The sequence below is a fragment of the Bombyx mori genome, chromosome 21 (assembly GCF_030269925.1).
Source record: "Bombyx mori chromosome 21, ASM3026992v2".
Classification (NCBI taxonomy): Eukaryota; Metazoa; Arthropoda; class Insecta; order Lepidoptera; family Bombycidae; genus Bombyx; species Bombyx mori.
Genome location: NC_085127.1, coordinates 7110853 through 7130081, shown reverse-complemented (window position 1 = coordinate 7130081; position 19229 = coordinate 7110853). Strand labels below are relative to the sequence as shown.

General features: G+C 35.5%; 2 protein-coding genes across 5 annotated transcripts in view; one reads left to right on the top strand and one right to left on the bottom strand.

Annotated features, from left to right (window-relative positions):
- Positions 1-3493: 3493 nt before the first annotated feature.
- Positions 3494-5817, bottom strand: LOC101740690 (tyrosine--tRNA ligase, cytoplasmic). 4 transcript variants are annotated; one of them, XM_038018583.2, is made up of 2 exons: positions 5509-5817; positions 3494-5228 (listed from the first exon to the last, which is right to left on the bottom strand). In XM_038018583.2, the coding sequence occupies exon 2, from the start codon at positions 5208-5210 to the stop codon at positions 3636-3638; it is 1575 nt and encodes a 524-aa protein (XP_037874511.1). In that variant the 5' UTR covers positions 5211-5228; positions 5509-5817; the 3' UTR covers positions 3494-3635. The 4 variants fall into 4 exon arrangements, with proteins under 4 accessions (XP_037874511.1, XP_037874513.1, XP_037874512.1 ...); XM_038018585.2 differs by lacking the exon at positions 5509-5817 and adding an exon at positions 5389-5491; XM_038018584.2 differs by lacking the exon at positions 5509-5817 and adding an exon at positions 5356-5483.
- Positions 5670-19229, top strand: part of LOC101740554 (RNA polymerase II elongation factor Ell) — a 60519-nt gene continuing 46959 nt past the window's right edge. Inside the window, exons 1-2 of the mRNA XM_038018580.2 lie at positions 5670-6098; positions 18984-19031. Coding sequence (XP_037874508.1) covers positions 5964-6098; positions 18984-19031 — 183 coding nt within the window. The 5' untranslated portion in view covers positions 5670-5963. The remainder of the gene's footprint in view (positions 6099-18983; positions 19032-19229) is intronic.

The window sequence follows — 19229 nt, the reverse complement described above, 5'->3', positions numbered from 1 at the left end:
AGCCAGAAATTGTATTCGGTTCACATCGCTAATCCGCAACGCAATCCGTATTTACCTTATTACACAGATTTAACGTAAACGTTTCATATTTGGGTAATCATTCAATTACCTACAGCTTGTTCAGCTGATGTGCAATCTGACTTAGGTTCTAAATAACCTTACTCGATGAATCTGACTGAACGACTCTCTTTCCACTTTAAAAATCCATCTAATCTACACCACATCTGAAATGAGCTTTAGATATAAAGGATATAGAGATAAATTTAAGGTAATGAGAGAGACATATACAACTTAATACTGTTCTGTGAATATACATATCATTTTTATATTTCACTTGAATGCGACACAAGTCTAGTGAAATGAATGTTGTGAAAGTGAAATCATGTGGAACTCTAAAATTTATTAGAGTTTTTCGTGGGTATCAATACTATCAATGTTATGTTGTTAAGAAACAATGAATGTTATTAATTAGTTATTATTATTACAATGATTAGTTATTAAGCGCAAATTAATCGGGTAGAAATAGTCGGAAATTATGTTTCGCCAACAAATTAAAGCCAAATAAAATTCGAAATTAGGTATAACTTTAATTGTTGTATCATCAATTTACCTTTTTATTCTTTATGTTTAATTCTCTTAAAAATTAATCAAAAAAACTTGATAAATTACATCCTATATATAGGACGCCGACGACGCCGAAAATCTAAAAATATAGATTTGGATTTTTTTTCAAAACCTGGAATTGACAGCCCTAAACGGGATCACTGAGCGCATCTAGATATTACAAGAAGATATCCATACATAGGGTTTTAGTCTCTATTTTTTTTACTAGTTGTCTATCAATAATGAATAGGCGGGCTTATATAAAAATTAATATAGGTGCTTGAACGGATCGAAATGAACATAAAATACAGTAAACTGGAAATTTTACAATGTCACTTTAATATACGTTAGTAGATAGCGCTACTAGTCACAAATTTTAAAGTCAATAGGCTGTCTTTTACAACACAATTAGTTTGTCGCGTTGATTGGCATACTATTTCACAATAACAATTTTCGAAGTTTCCTATATTTTATCACCTTTGTACGCAGACGAATCTACGGCTCACCTGACAGTAAGTAATTACTATGGCCCACAGGAATTGCCAAGGGTACAGCTGAGCCGCTACCGCTAAAGACACTTCTGAAACTTTATTTTAAGAAGGACATGTTACTGGTGGTAGGACCTCTTGTGAGTCCGCACGGGTAGGTACCACCGCCCTGCCTATTTCTGCCGTGAAGCAGTAATGCGTTTCGGTTTGAAGGGTAGGGCAGCCGTTGTAACTACACTGAGACCTTAGAACTTATATCTCAAGGTGGGTGGCGCATTTACGTTGTAAATGTCTATGGGCTCCAGTAACCACTCAACACCAGGTGGGCTGTGAGCTCGTCCACCCATATAAGCAATAAAAAAAATATATAATAGAGTTCAATCCAAATCAGATGGTATGTAGACAAAAGTTCCCTGGAAACGCACTGTGGATGTACGCAATGGTTACAGATTGTATGGATGGTCTCTAATCCGGTGACAAGTGATTTTTTTTTCCACAGGAGAAAATCCCCGGATCCCCGTCCGCGCGCGGGTGGGGTATGTGGGAGTTGAACCTCACTAAAAACTCCTGCCGCTCACAGCCGGCGCCCTACCCCGGACCGGGCCGGAGCCCAGTCGGAGTTATAGGAGAGGGCGGAACAGGGTTTATGCAGAGCATATTACATCCATCCCGGGTGACAAGTGATGCGATGGTAAAAAGGAGACGAAGGGATAATCTCGATTAATTTCTCAGATTACTGTCATGGACATTTTTTTTTATTGCACTTGTAGGCAGACGAGCATACGGCCCACCTTGATGGTGAGCGGTTAACGTCGCCCATGGACTTCAGCAATGCTAGGGGCAGAGCCAAGCCGCTACCTATTGAATATGGTGTGAAACGTAGAGAGGACTGAGGTCTCTCCGTTAACCCAGACTTAAAAACAGGATTATCGACAATCCGAATAATCCCCTTCTATAGTCAAATAGAAGTAGCTGGTGGTACTGGATACTAGTAACTAATGGAGGGACGTATTAACAGCCCGCACGGATGATTAGTACCATGCCCTAAGACGCATCGCTAACTCTTGGCGCCGAGGCGGTGAGATGTTGAGTTCAAGGATTATCATAATATAATTATTTTATATTATATTATGATGATTATAATAATAAAAGAGGATTGCGAAAGTCTTGGGGGATACGGTCTTCGTAGGAGGGGAAACTGAGCCACCCTTTCCCTGAGGGTCTCGGGGCGGGAGCTCAGTAAACCGAGCCTAGAGCTCGAGTAGAGGAACAAAAACAATAAAAGAGGATTGAATTTACAAATGGTTTATTAATCGGATCAAAAGTTCGTACAGTTTTACGGGACCGACAATGATTGTTTTTTTGCCTTGCTGCTCGTCGTTTTATCTCGAAAGTCTACGCCTCTCCTCCGCTTCCAGTAAGAAAAATAGGGTTGCTATGTTTCAAACACCCCACCTATTTCTGCAGAATATAAATCGTACATTCCGGCTCATAAGGTGGGAGTGCCCCAAAGGTAACAATTTAAGCGTCATCCAAATTCCATTTCGTGGCCACAGGTATTAGATAGGATATTAGGTCTTAGATATCATCAAAACACAAAAATGAAACTGTCTGGTTGACTAAAAAAATTGTATATCGATATTTGGGTATTTTACATTATTATTCCAATTACATTACGTATGTACATGGTATAAACTTTTCAGTATTTACTATTGTTTTTAGAGGGTCATGGCCTCCCTGAATAACCTTCTTCTGGACTATTCTGCGCCAGCTGTCTATCCTCAACTGTGCGGATGGCATCATGGACTGATTGATATTTGGGTATTTTACATTATTAATTCAATTACATTATGTACATGGAATAAAATATTTAGTATTAAATTTTTAGAGGGCAATGGCCTCCCTGAATAACTTTCGTCTGGACTATTTAGCACCAACTGTCTAACCTCAGCTGTGCGGATGGTATCACGGACTGATGTGTTTAGAGTAGGGCATATCTGGTGCAACCAGTGCATTGGTCTTCTGCAGATCTTACCTGTTACCAGCAGCTTTTCTAAATTGTCCCTTTTCTTTCTGGCAATGTGTCCAAAGAACTCAAAACTCCGCATGCATGTGCTTCGTAATAAGGTGACATTCTACCAAACTTGCATACGTCCGGTTATGACCTATGCAAGTGTTCGATCACGCGGCCTGCGCTAATTTGAAACTAGTGTTAGCAACGTCGTCAAGTTTGAGCTCCCCTTGAGTGAGCTCACCTACTCGCCCGGAGAATCTAGTATAACCCCTCGAGGTAACTAGAATAGGTAGAAAAAATAAATAAATGCATATGTTGCTGAGCTGCAATGGAATCTTGAGATAGGTAAGAATGGATAAAATTACTTATAATAAATAAAATTATAAAATAGTGAAATAATTAGATTTATTGCATTACCAAAAAAATATACATAATATATATAAAATTATATAAATTCAACAATAGATATTTCTCAGAAATGCACATAATGGAAATAACATAGCACATATTGCTTAAATACCATAAAAGCATTATTTAATGGGAGCATTTTTCATGCTTTTTGTAGTCACAGGGTTTCCATTAATTTTACTTACTAACTTATTACCTTGCCAGACCGCTGTTAAATTATCATTCGTTTTTAAATCAGCTTGCAACTTTTCCCAAACCTTCTTTTTGGGATTTAAAACCTCATCAGGTTCACCAGTGTCATATTCTTCTACTACAATTCTATCACCAGCTTTAGTTCCTTTTGGAGGTAGCAGTGGTTCTACTTGTTTTGGCTCATCTACAGATGCACAAAGAACCATGCCCTTTGACTCAACTCCACGCATTTTAGCTGCTTTCAAATTACATAAAACTACAACATCTCTGTCTTGCATTTCTTCAATGGGTACAAAGTTGACTAATCCAGAAACAATAGTTCTTGGTTCATCTTCACCAACATCAATCTTTTCTACATAAAGAGCATCTGCATCTGGATGTCTAGACACTTCCACAATGTGCCCTACTCTTATATCAAGTTTTGATGGAGTTACATCATCCACAGCTTGATTAATATTACCTTTGACCTTTGTTGGCGGTGGATAAGCCTTTTTTGTTAATTCTTGTAATTGAGGGTCGTTGAAAGTATCTTGTATAGGTGCCAAAAGTTTGTTTATTGCATCCTCAGCTGAAGCCTTCAAATCTCCTGGATGAATTTCTTGGTTTGCAAATGCAGTTTCTAAATCCTCATATTTTGAATAATTAGCATCACCACCATGCTCGGCAGAACGTTTTATCTTAAATGTCTCACCTTCTTTCATCAGTGGGAAGACAACATGCTTAGTGAATGACAACACACCATTATCACTAATGTTACCAGGCTCACAGAAAGCTTTTTTTAGCTTTTTTTTAACATTTGTTGGTGTGTCCAATAGATCTATTTTACTATCAGCTTCAGAGGCTGACATTTTACCTCCTGTTAGACCAGGTACCATAGGGTTCATCAGATGAATTCTTTTTGCATACCCTAATTGAGGTAAAAACTTTTCTGACATTGTAAATATCTTTCTTTGATCAACTCCACCAAATTGAGCATCAACTTTTAAGTACTCTTCATCCAAAGCTTGGAGGTTTGGATAGAGAAGTCCACTAAGTAATGGATGTTCTACTTGTTTTACAACTTCTGCTCCGGCTTTCTTAGCATCATGTTCTGTTACAACCGATGATAATCTATAGACATCTAATGTATACTCTTTACTAAGCTGGTACTCTGTACCACGTACAAACTTCAGTTTTTCAAGTGGGACACCAATAGATGTAAGCATTGCCTTTATAGCAGCTTCATAATATTGAGTGCGAAGTGCTAAAAGCTCCCAAGGAGCCTTCATATTATCCAAATAAGCATGTAAATCAGCAAATAATATAGTAACCTCACAGCCAGCCTTCAAGAAATCAGCTATCTTCAACATTGGAACAAAATAGGCCACATGAGGTCTTCCAGTAGTAGCTGTACCCCAATATATTTTTAAATCTCTCTGTTTTAAGATTTCAGTAAGCTTATCGTCACCTAAGACCTCTTGTAAATTCCGTGTTATTAAATGCTTCTTTTCTTGCCAGGTAGCCATGGTTAATTTATGGAGATCCTGTAAAAGGGATAAAAAAAATATTGTTACCTAGTTTCTTTGAAATATTGTGCTTAACAAAGTTTACTTGTTAAAGTTATTCACCACGTATTTAAAATATTCTAGATATTGTATATACTTTTGTCACCTTTATTTCTATTTAAGAAATTAAATAAGTTACCACCACGTATGTTGCATGATTAACTTACGAAACTGGATTAATATTGAAATATAACCTCTTAACTAAACGTCAGATACATTCACAATAACCTCTTAAATTCATTTGTTTGTCAAAACATACCTTCTATTTATTGCATCAAGCTGAATGATGTATGTAATTTTAAAGTTATATATTTTTATATTAATTTTTAATACTAATTGCATACAAATCGAAACAATATTGTCTTCTACAACAGTACTGAAGTTAGCAACATTTCATTAATGACTTGTTGCCAACTGCTATTTGGCGCTAGTGTAGCGCCTGTAGCGGTGAATGCTCGCGTTTCCTGTCAAAAAGCGCCATTGCGCATGACAGTCAGTGCGGCCTTGCAGACTGAAGAGCGCTGCCAACAAAGGCCGAGTCGATGGGGTTACAAAAAGATTGTTAATTTGGACATCTAAACCCTTTTGTTGTTGTAATTATAATTTTATATAGGTTGTGAATCTGTGATTACGTTTAAGAAATGTGTGCATGATATGAATCGTGGCGACTAGCAAAGGAGTCAGCTGGTCCACAGTGCGAATAGTGAATAAGAAATGGCGGCCTTGCCAGCAGGTGTTCAGTATCCGTTATCATCGGAGTCTAGTTATAAAGAAAACAAGGAACTAGTGTTTGTGAAATTAACGGATTCTGCACTGAAAGCTATAGAAGATTTTCTTAGAAATAACAGAGTAAGTACCATCGCCATATTGTTGAACCAAAATAAAGATAAGCCAACAATGTCAGGCGCCATACTTATAACTCATTATTGAAATGAAACTGCTAAATATTGTTTATAAAGCAACAAAACTGTTTTCCGATCGTATAAACTGACTACTTATCAAATGTATATGAATGTCGTCCTGATAGGTACCCCGCAATGTCACGCCACGTCAACATCTAGAAAAATTACTGTGTTATTTTCACAGATTTACATTTCATACGTCTATAATTAGAGAATTCGTTCTTATTGTTGAGGTATTTTACGATTCTCTTGGGGTTAAGTTTCATAACGTATTGTTTTCTTGGTTACCTCTTGGGATTATTTTCAATCTGTAGATATGAACTTTTAATCATGAAAGATGATTAAAGTTATTATATTAACCAATTAAATTTTCACTAAATAACGGTTATTCTGTCTTTTCACAAAAGACAAAACTTAATTACTTACTACATACAACACATTGCGTTAATTTTGTGAAGTGACATGATATTTTGAATATTGTAAACACAATTTGAAATTAAATCGAAAATGATTTTAAAATAAGACTACAGTTAGAAAATCCAAACAGCAGATACTTTCTATATAACATTTTTGGCGTGAAAAAAAAAAGAGAACGAAAGTATCATAAATCTATTATAAAATAAATATATGTACTTAATTCAATTTGTAATTTAATATGAAGAGGATTAAAAAAATTGTTAAAGAATAAAATAAACATATTCATGTAATCAGCAAATTGATTTCTTCAAAAAATAAATTTTAGTGCTGCCCTTTAAATGGTGTTTCAAATATTCTTAGAAATTTACAGTCAAGGCTTCAAACTTTGCATTGCAAATAATCACTGGCTTATTAGTGTACTATTGCGTAGAAAGATGGCGTTGTCTGCCTCCATTTATTAAACATAAAAAATGTAAATATTCAACCTTATCAATGTCAGGTAAATACTTATTTTTGTATCATAATTAAAACCACTGATAGCAGAAAAAGTAGATATAGTTCAATTAAATCTTTTAACATGAACCGAAATTGCTGACAAATTTTATACATATAAATAAAAACTGAGGAATACACCAAGAGTAACTTTTAATGCCATTATGCAATTATTCCATAGATTCTATATAGGAAATAGCATTAATTTTAGACCCTACTGGACTATTTATCCTTGTTCCACTTTTATTACCTGAATATTCTGGTAATCTCGTGGAAAACTGTCTTGAATTTAGTTCAGAGTTAAAAAATAATCAGTTGATTCACCATCATAACACTAAATGTGAATAGATTGCATGGGGAAAGTGAAAAAAATCAGATTTTGCATAAACATACCAAAAGTTCAATTAACCAAGGTTTATTAAAAAAGAGAACTTTATAGTATATCATTATTATAGTTTTTACTATGATGCAAGTTTTTAAAAATAAATGTGATTAAATAGAATTGGTACTTTAAACTAGAATCCAAAACATCTGTAGACAATGTTGTAAAAGCTGCAATCATGATTGAAACTAAATCTAGTGCTGTTTCAGCAGCATCTACTGTATGCTGAAATGCGTAACATTTAACATTGTTTAGAAAAAATCCATGAGGACATGAGTTGGATGACTGAATTTTTTTAATTGTTTTAGCTAATGGAATATAATTATTAACATATCACAGTCAACTTTTAAAAGGAATGTTTTAATGCACACTAATGTGATTCAATATTTTTTTGAAAGTGGTTGATTGGTTTTATGTCTTTATCAATAATGATGCTGAAAAGCTCCATTAGTGAGGATAAATGTTGCCAATCAAAACACAAAATGATTATAAATTAATTTTATATATTTTTGTTACTTGATTTTAAATAAACAAAGTAAGTACTTAACATATCCAATTCTAATAAAATTGGAAATGAATAATTTCCTCACTAAAGTGGCTTTAAAAAAGTTATGTTTCCAAGATGTGAATATAATTTTTTAGAAAAAATTAATGAAACCCTAATATAAATATGTCAATCCTAATATTTTATACAGATAGATGCAAAGGGTCATGCCATTGCTTATTATTGATTTAGTATATTTAACACACTTTGTTGTTGAAACAAAATTGATTACAGACTTCATCCATAAAGGGAATATAGTGTATAGAAGTAGGTATATGTATAGAAACAATTGTAATGATTCTACTTCTTTACCAAACTGTCTATTTCTAAGATTTGTAATCCTTTGGTTAATATTTTGCTTTTTTAATAGTTGCACGCAAGTGATTTTAAAGCTGTTTATAGGTTTGGCTTTATATTTGCAGTCTATTGATATAAGCTTCATCCTTAACTGTCTACCTTAAGATATTCACATTTCACAAAATTGAGAAACCAAGATTTATTGGATATTTGTTAAAGTATATTATTTTTATTATACCACCAAGTAACATTTACACTATGCATCTTTGCGTTATATTCCAAAAATCCATAAAGCTTTTAGTATTTAATAGTTTTTTTTTATTGCCTTTTGTAACCAGACGAGCGTACGGCCCACCTGATGTTAAGTGGTTACCGTCCCCATGGACTTCAGCAATGCCAGGAGCAGAGCCAATCCGCTGCCTAGATAGTGAAATTGTTTTGAAGCGTAGTGGAGTAACATGCTACCAGGACTACAATATCTATATTATGTAGGTGCTGTGACTATGCTTTTGAGCCATATTTCAGTAACTTGCCTTCATTTTCATAAATAATGTAGTTTATATTCGTACATTTTAGTTGATGTTATGCATTAAATTATTGTTTTGCCTACTGTGATTACTGTAGAGCGTAACAAACAGGAAATCACTTAAAATTCTTATAATCTTGATTTTCTTTCAACTACTACGAAGTGGAAATATTAAATGTTTCTTATCTGTTTTGTATGAACGAAATTTATAATCACAATTTTGTGTTTGTACAGTTGAAGACATAGCAAGTGGCATATTATGTCCACTACATCATCGATACCTAAATTGGTCAATTTTCAAAAGCACTCTCTGTCCAAACTGAATCCTCACTTATATTTGAAAATTATTATTCAGAAATGTTTACCCAACTAAGCAAAAAATCAGTTTGTGCCATTTTTAGTAATTTATTTTTAGTAATTTTTACCAAACCTGTGTAATTTGAGATTGACAAACTAAATTTAATTGAAATGCAGCTCCAATTGCACATGAATCTGCATTTTGGGAGTAGTAAAATATTCTTTACTAATTTTTTATTAAATATTCTTAATAAAACTAAGAGAATTCCACTTCAAACTTCAATTGTGTAATGGTTTGGGACCGCTTTTTTTTTTCGGTCCGGGTGCAGAACCTCCTACGAGGTCCCCGCGCCTAGGGGGCGCGCGGGGTATGTGGACTTGACGATCTGCTTATGTTGCGAGCAGACCGCGGCACCAAGGACTTTTAGGGCCCTACCGCACTAAACTCCTCTGCACTCTTACACCCGACGTCCGATCTCCATTCTGGGTCAAGACCCGGCCAGAATAGGGGTTTCCCGTGGTCAAGACTACAACCAGACTCGCAGCACCAGCCCGACCAACGGGTTGTCGAGGCGGTAATCGACGACCAAGTAGGTCTCCGCGGTACGGCAGCCCTACCAGGCCGCCCGGGCGATGCCGCTGGTGTTCCAGGATACCCCGCTGGGTCAGAACCAGCCTGCCGGGTCGGAGTGCGATACACCACCGACCGGGTTGCTCTTCCACGGTATGCTCGGCGACTACAGCGACGACGACAATGCTGACCGCATTACGGGCCGCAGCCGCCGACGCGTCGTCTCGTCCTCCTGGTCCCAGCGCGCTAGTGACGCTAGCGGCAGCCCAACCCCCTTAACTCGCCCCGTGACCATCACCGGGAGGAGACTGCCACCTCACAGGGGCCAAACCTCCAACTCCCGGGTCGGCGGCGGCGGTACGACGCCGAGAGGGAAGAAAAGCTCTCCCTCTCCCGATCCGCCACCTATTTCCGCGAGATGGTGGACTCGCAGAAGTCGCATCGCCTGCCGGGGGTCGTCGCTGCCGAGCATCGTAACCACGACGGTCGGAAGCGACAAGTCCGGTCCTTTTTTTGCAACGTGGACGCAAGGGTTTGGGACCTACATCAACTAAGCCCTAATTTAGTAAATAATAGAGTTATGTTTATGTCTATGTTAAATTTTTATCATACAAATCTAAAACATTGTTTCTCTCCTCACTTCGTGTTTCTTAATTGTCCATCTATTCGTTATAAGCAAGAGACAGCTTTGAGTCTATCCACTGTTTATCTCAGTTAAGATCGGTTTCATATGATTATGTTTACAATAAAGCATCATTTTACTTTTTAATAACAAGTAAGTACTAGTAATTACTTTGTACTTTTCTTTGTTCAAAGAAACAAGTTAAAACATGTAGGAATAAAATAAATAATTTTGACATGTCAAATTGTTGAAGTGATGAAGGCTATATACTATACTATATTATACTACAGCGAAAACTATATTAAGTATACAGCAATTGAACTATAAAGATATGAGTGAATATAGCACACTGAGACATTTGGTAAATATGCTTGTACAACTTATTGAAAAGTGTACCTGATGTGCTAATAACTATACAAAACTTACTCTCAATTGGCTAAATAATCCATAAATTAAAGTAAAGAAAATTCCATTTATATGGGAATTTTCTTTGGTCTTAAGTAAAAGTTTATAGTAGAGTAAACCATAGCTAATAATCAAATAAAAGAGCACATCATCTAAGGTACAATTTGCAGATTTTATAAATGATTCTAATTAGTGTTGCTTACGACGTATTGAAGTCCATGGGCGACGGTAACCACTCACCATCAGGTGGGCCGTATGCTCGTCTGCCTACAAGGGCAATAAAAAAAAAAAAAAAAAAATGCCATCTTGATTCCTGTTTCTGCTGTGAAACGAAATACAGTATTATAAGCATCTACCAGTGCTGTAAAACGCCGTGTTTAGGGTTGTTTTTGAAAATCACCACCCACCTCTTTCGTGGGTTTCGTAAAAAGCGATTAAGAGATTCACCAAACCAATCAGCGTTCTCTGATTATTGCACTGCCATTTCATGTAAGTTGTATTGTAAACACATCGGCGAATACCACCGCTCTGTCTGTACCTTCCTTCCACCATCCCTCCACATAGTAGGTGGCTGCATTGGGTTGTATTGTCTATAAAATAAACTCAACAAAAAGTGGATTGTGAGCTTGGTATCTCATAATGCGCAGTTAAAAATAATCATGGTTTCTAGATGGTAAGACAGCCAAAATTATTGAGACTTGAAATAGAAGCATTGGGAATATTAAATGCTTAGGTACCTAAGGTTAATATTACTTATCAAGTAACATAATAAAAAGTATAAAAATTATGTAATAAAGAAAAAAACAGTGATGTTTTTGAATTTGTTCAGTCGTGTTCGATACAAAAGGCTGTAAGTAAAACCATCTGGGGAAATATTATAATGAAATTGTTTCGAAAATCCGACAAAATAAAACGGAGTAAGCCATTTTCTACTAGATAATGTGTACTGGATAATACTTGATTAGTTACAAAACTCAATACCTAATAATTTGCCACATAATAAGCTTAAACCTTGTAGTTTTACAGTTGCTGTTAAATGAAAAAACTATTTGATAAATATATTGGATTTAAGTATGAATTACACTGTATATGTGTTTCACTGTGATTGTGTGTGCCTCAGAAACCCTAGCAAATTTGAAATATCAAATATAAAAAAAAAAGTAAAAGGATTGTTTTTCTGTACATTAACTTAAATAAGCAAAAGGGGTCACGCCTCACCTGGTATTGAGCTCCTTCCAAAGCTTCACTAGAAAGTGAGTGTGCTATGATTTCGGTTAATAGAATTGCAAAAACTGTTATACTTCATTCGAAGTCTTAGAGTGTTGCTGAGACAGCATTGCTGTCGAAAAAGGGAGAACGTATTTACCCGGTCAGACTGACGTGCCTTAAACGAAATTATGCTATTATGGATGGTTGTAGGGTCTTTTTTGGGGAGGAGGAATTATGGACGTATTTTTGACAAATAGTCCGTCGTGCGTGACATATATGTAACCTGTCCTTTGAGAATCAGCTGAACTGGCTGTTATCAAGACCGATCTCTAGTTTCGTGAAAAATTACTGCCCGTTTAAATCTGATGCCTCCCTGTGGTACTCATCCAAGTAGACTTATAGGTTTTGAAGTGTACGTTATAATGGAAAATTACTCAAGAACTAGCTATAATAAATATATACATTTTATTAAAAATCAAATTTTGTTTTGGTACACGTAGACACTGTAATTGTTGTGTTTTTAAAACTCATTAATTATGTCTCCGTTAAGTTACGTAAAGTTAGTAGTAGATACCTCATTAGAATATATAAAAATTCACACATGGCGGAAGCTGAGGAAGTGAGATCTTGGTAATGTATTCATAGATTATTATACTGATTGTGAGTATAATATGATTTCACTGGCAAAAGTTTTCTTTTCATAACTAACTTGTTCTTTATAACCCGTCTTCTTCACTTTTCGAGATATATTAATGATAAAAAATCACTAAGATAACCTTTTAATTTACATAGTATAAACCGTCATCAAAGAATTTCGCTTGAAATTGCTCAATTCGCATTACCTTCTGTCACGTCCTAGTTACGGAATACGCGAAATCTTATGCTACAAGTAGACAAACCTTTAAACTTTTGGTCAAATAGTAAAGACAAACATAGCACGTCCCCCAATCAACAACGATTGAGTTGAAACCACATTCAAGCTTATTGTGTTATGGCAGAGCTCTTCCCTGAAGTACCAACTGATTTTTATGATAAACTTCACCGATATTTTACCTAAGACGCATGAAGAAACGGTTAAATCCATGTTAGATTCGTACTACAGTGCATACACAAAATGAATGACGCTGTCTATCTTAAGAATGAAGTCTTTTCTCCGTTTTAGCTTAGTATCGCAAACTGTACGCTCACTAGGAAAGCGAATCTGGTGCACAGCCGCTGTGATGTTTTAATATCGTCAGAGGTGAAATTTACCGCTGAATTACTTAAAAAAAGAGAAATTGCTTTCTTTCTTGGTTTGGCTTTCGAGAATTCAGAAGTCCTGAAACGAAATCCTAAACATTAAGATATAGGATAGATATGAAACGAATGTAAAGACCTATTGTACAAATACCTGATTTTAGGGAAATAATATAGCTGTACGTAATTATTAGTCAAAGGTTAAGCCGAATAGATGTCGTAGTTATAACTGTAAACTGCTTAAAAAAGTGGGTATACCAAACAAATCAAATGGGACTGTATGGAAGACTCTTCACACATAAAAAATAAATTGGAAAGTCCTCGAGAGACTAACCTATAAGTAAAGTTATAAAATATAGCTTTTTCGAGAACGAGTAGGTATAAAAGGAACGACTTGTCTTTTATAGCATGGCAAGAAATGCCTTATTGTGTACTCTTACTCTTGTTACCATTGCAACGATTGTATACTAAAACTATTTCTAAAACTCATAACAATCGTTAGTGGTTAAAATAACCAAAATTATAAATTAATATAATAATATGTAATCATAATTCATATATCCAAATAAACGAAATACAAAAAGCTCTATAAAACTCAAACAAAAGAGCTAAATCTGTAATCCTAACTAAAATAAATAATTTTAACGGGCGTATAAGGCGCAAAGCCACTTTATTGTGATTCCCCAGTCCATGCACGTGTTAGATTGCGATGGTTTCTGACCGTGATCACGGGCACACATTATTTTTGTGTGCTAAACGATTCTGGACATTTAACGTAGGCAGATAAAAATCAAAATCCTTTACATTAAGTTAACTTATGGCAGGTTTAGGTTTTTTTGTCGTTGCTTTGTGTACGCGCCACCTGGTCTTTTTTCCTGGGTATAACCAACTATTGAAAGAAATGAATCACTTTTGTTAAACCAAATGGGTGTCCGACCCAAAAATTGCCAGAAACATATTTTATTGAACGATGCATCACTAACTTTAAGGCCTTGTTCGGACTAGGCGAGTATTTTAGTCGAGTACCGAGTAATTTAGTAGCTAAATGTGTCTGAGCACCAAAAATTTAGTTGAGTAGGTTCGTAAACAATTTAATCAAGTCAATCCATTTTGTTCTATTTTTTCGGGCCAGTAGCGAGTAGTTTAGCCACTAAATTACTCGGTACTCGACTAAAATACTCGCCTAGTCCGAACAAGGCTTTAGTACTAGATAAATTAAAATTGATCTGTCGTGTATTATTAACCTTATTATTGGAATTGAATTCGTAAATGTAAACTGTCGCTACAATTTCATCGTTAATAAAATACATTGTACATATTGTCTCACGTGCCGAAAAATGTAGGTATCTACACCGGATGTACATACTCAATAAAAGACTTACCAACCTACCTACTTACTTACAACATGATATTAATATTTGAAAGCCGTCAGAGTACAATATACAAAAAAAAAATTAAAATCGAAATAAAATTTAAACAAAATTAGTGGTGACATCACAAGTAAAAAAAGAATCCACATCTCTTGACAAGTATTACTTACTACATAGGTATATTATCTATTCAATAATGCCAACGAGTAACATAAAAACATCTATTAAATAAACTGAAATCTTTACCCAGCAGCATTGGATAATTTCACTGTGATCTGTTATTTAAAACATGTCGAAGATTTTTGTAACATATATGTAAATTTTATCAATGTGATCCTTATGGTATCTATCACAGAGTCAGTAATGGCATGTGATGAATGACATCTGATGTACGCGTGACGGTGAACACGCGCTGTAGGGACCGAGGTCGTCGCACCCTTCGTCCCTCCAAGCCTTGGCACCTGGTCGCGCGCTGAGCTGTTACTGGCAACCAGATGTTCTACTCTCGGAAATCTCTTCGAATTACCCATTGTATTCTATTCAAAGAATATAATTTCATGTTGTCTAAAGTAGACGCTACCAATCAGAACTCAATAGTTTATCATAAAAAGTGAAGGAGCACATAAATATGCAATTATAGCAATGTTAACAGCAATCATTAAGCGAACCATTAACAGGAAAATTAACACTTTCTATAATGAGTTAAGGATTTGAAATCATTTTTTTATTGCTTAGATGGGTGTAGTACGAACTTACGACGCAGTTTTTTACGGAAACGCATTACTGCCTCACATAGGAATAGGTAGGTTGGTGGGGTACCTATTCAGGCGGATTCATAAGATGCCCCACCACTAACCCGTACCACAACCAATACAGACAAGACAGTCTCGCCTAAAATTTCTTTTCCCCAGTGAAACCTTAAATTGCTTTGCAGTTTCTGTACAAAACATTAAATGTAAGTCCTGGGTACATAATTCTTTGCTCATACAATAAACATGGACGATTGGCGGCATCCCATAAAGGCGTAAAACGGTAGTAAACATAGAAAATGAACGTAGGAATTATGTGATGTTTTTATGAAGGCTGGCACCGTTTACGACCCTTAAGAATGCCGCATCCTTAGCTTCTATAATGGAAAGGGACGGACATTTTTGAATGGGGAAAATTGAGGGTTGCTATAGAAGCAAACAACTGTATATGTGGAGTCAATGAACGCAACACAACCCATGACATAAAAGAATATTTAATGCAGAATATAGTTTTACACCACAGTTGATATTTGGATTAAATCTCTCTTTTTTGTTTTTTTAATTACTTTTGTAAACAGAACCGCATACGGCCTAGCTGGTAGTAATTAATGGTTACTGTCACTGATAGTTGTCAGAAATACAGCCAGTTGCTGTATAATATACCTTTGAGTACTCTCAGCTCAATGATCAATACGTTAAAGCAAACATAATAATTTTATTTTAGAATTGTCTAACAAGTACTTGCTCTGTTGAGGAATAATAATAAAAGAGGAATTCGTAATCTATAGGTAAAACGTAATCACTGCAAGACATTTACCAATTCTGAATATTTTTAAGCTAACATGTTAAAGTGACATGGTTCCGCGGAGGAATTTGTGCCATTCGAGTTTGCGAACTTTAATCATGTACAGAATTAATCGAATAACCGTATGGTTTTAGTGGCACCTTGCAAATCAACGCTTTCTTGCCAAACGAGAAACTGACCTTTAAGTTAATAATCTTGACGAATGATAAATTAAATGATACCATTACTGAAATACAAAATAAACAAAAGCGACGCTGTTTGTTTTTAATTTTACTGCAGTGTTTACATTGGTTAATAAAATTAATATGCAGGTGTTTCACTCTACGCTTGCTCACTTTATAAAATTTATTTAAGTAATAATGTGTTCGGCGTGTTATTAATATCATTGTTTGTTAACAATCTACGATTCATAACGTACAGGAAATAATTTGTGTGTAAATAACAAGTGATCTTATGAATTCGTGCTTAATTACCTTTTTATTATGTGTGTACATTTAACATCTTCACCTTCCTATAAAACCTACCTTCATATAAAAATATGTTAGGTACTCAGTGATTTGTTTGCTAAAACAACAACGCATTAAAAATGAATTAGGTACGCCTTGGTAAATGCCATTTAAATTGATATTGCATCTGAATACTCTACCAACAAATAAAAAATGAGTCCTCTAATCTTAATTGCGAATTAGTTTTCTCGGGTAGACTTTTGGTTGAAAGCGCTTGAAAGCTTTTTTTTTTTTTTTTTTTCGTTAAAGGTCACAAGCTTATTCCGCTAAGGTCACGTTGTGCAGGTATTTTATTGCTTCACTCTACAACGCAGCGATCCAACAACCCAAGGCCATAATTCCTTTTGTATACTTTTTGGCGTTCTAAAATAATAATTGTCTAACTAGTAGTAGGTGTTACATATAGAAATTTTGTCATAAAACGATTTGGTATGTTGGGATATAAGAATATAATTAGGGTTATGTGTTGGATTATCTTTTGAACAAATTTTAGGTTGTTGGGTAAGTCTATTGATTCTTTCAAATTGGTTTCATAGACATGCGTACCTGAATACATAGTTCTGGGAAATGTAAACTATCATATTTTATTTACAAGGTATTTATATAATCCCATATTCGAACTTTTCAAATTGTTCTTGGAATATTAATGCCTAAATGACCTTGCTGATGAACTGGTTTATCGTTTGCAATTAATTTCAATCTTGAAACAGAACATTTAGTTGGAAAACGATTATGTTTGGAAACTAGGGACGTTCGATAAAATGAAAAATTCTTCAACTGACGATTCATTAAGTAACTTTAAATACTTCCGTTTCGCGCGCGGTGTACCCTTCCGATGCACAGTTGGTTACCTTTAGTTTTAGTTTGTTCCACTCTTCCCGATCCTGCGGACAGAATGGAAAGCAGTCGACGTCGCCCAAAACACGTCATCTCGGATCCTCCCGATCCACTAACGGTGCTTTTAGGTACTTCAAGCACCGGTCACCGTTCTCGTCGAACCCGTCGCTTGCGACGAAGGGCTCGACGAGTAAATTAACTCTCAGACACAGCCCACTGAGTTTCTCGCCGGATCTTCTCAGTGGGTCGCGTTTCCGATCCGGTGGTAGATTCTGCGAAGCACGACTCTTGCTAGGGTTCGTGTTAGCAACATCGTCAGGTTTGAGCCCCGTGAGCTCACCTACTAAAGTTAGGGTTACGCTGAAATAGCCGCTAGGGCTATCAGCTTAGGTAGGAAAAAAAAAAAAAAAAAAAAATTTCCACTCATCGCCGCGTCTAGACAACAATATTGCATGTTATTCAATTATTTTCACATTTTTATCGAACAAAAAGGGTACCTACATACTTTAGTTAAATGTAAATAAACTATATTTTGTTTAATAATTAATTGTTTACAAATCAAAATATTTTAACATAAATCAACTCACACAGTAGAACAAATCTTCCAATGCGCTTGAAGGAGGCACAGTTCCCAAGATACTGGCTACATTAACTCGTTGGACAGCCAGACTCACTCTCTGTGCAAAGTACCAGCCAGCCTTAGCATCACGTGTAACCTCCTTCAAGCGTTTGATTTCAGATTGTCTGGTTAAGTAAGTAAAGCAATTTTAAGAAGTTTACATCACTAGCACTGCCGCCCAGCCTAGTTATGTTTCTCGCGTTCGACCATCGCCGGTTGTGCAATGGCACGGTTTGCCGACACTTGCTCATTGTGGCCAGCTCGAATTGTTGCTCAACAAGTTTGGCTTCATGTCGTCTAATTACAAAGTTTTTATTAGGTTATGATATAAATTTGATATTCAACTCGTTCGCGTTTATAATTTCAAACGTTATTGTTAAATAAACATTATGGATGATCGTTGACATTGCAATTTTCGAACGCACTGCATATTTTACCTTGTAATCCCTGGCTTAGACCTTGCGTCATAGAATCATTACGTGTTTTCCTACGTACTTTTCATCTACGTACCCAGAAGCTATTAATCATTCCAATGAAATTAAATAAGTACAAATTTACTGTTCAATATGGAGATTTATATGTATTGTAAATAACATCGTTCTTTGGAAGCGTTGTTTATTGTACTAAGGCTATGCCAATCGTTAAGATTGCATTAAAAATATTATGCTCACTTGCAAATGAAAAATCATATGTACCTATAATAAAACAACAAGCCTTGTTGTACCCTCCTGACACTATGTTTTATCACTAAAATCCTTCGTACTGAGTTTTCTATTTCCATTGTTGATAGTAACTAGTTACTGTCGCCCATGGACATCAGCCAAGCCGTTGCCCACCAGGGAGAAGAGTATTCGGAGTATTATTATCATACAATAGAACCGTTACACAATATGTGAAATAATTCTACCAGCACATTAATGTTTAATATAATATTTTCTTTTGTTTCAGGACCGATTAGCTAAACCTAAAATACAGTTCCTACCCGGAAATGAAGGGGTAAGTTCGATATTATAATATTATTTATAAATCTTTTTTCAATTATACCATATAAAAAAAAATACAAGCTCATACTAGTAAATAATATTGCAGAATAGCAAATTAAACGGTTAACATTGTCCCCGCGATATCACATACTTAATATATGTTAATGCAGTTTCCTTGCTTCTATTTAGCACAAATGAAAATATAATATCG

What these genes read in the sequence shown, in the direction of transcription:
- LOC101740690 (XM_038018583.2), bottom strand. Translation starts at nt 5,210, where the DNA reads ATGGCTACCTGGCAAGAAAAGAAGCATTTAATAACACGGAATTTACAA.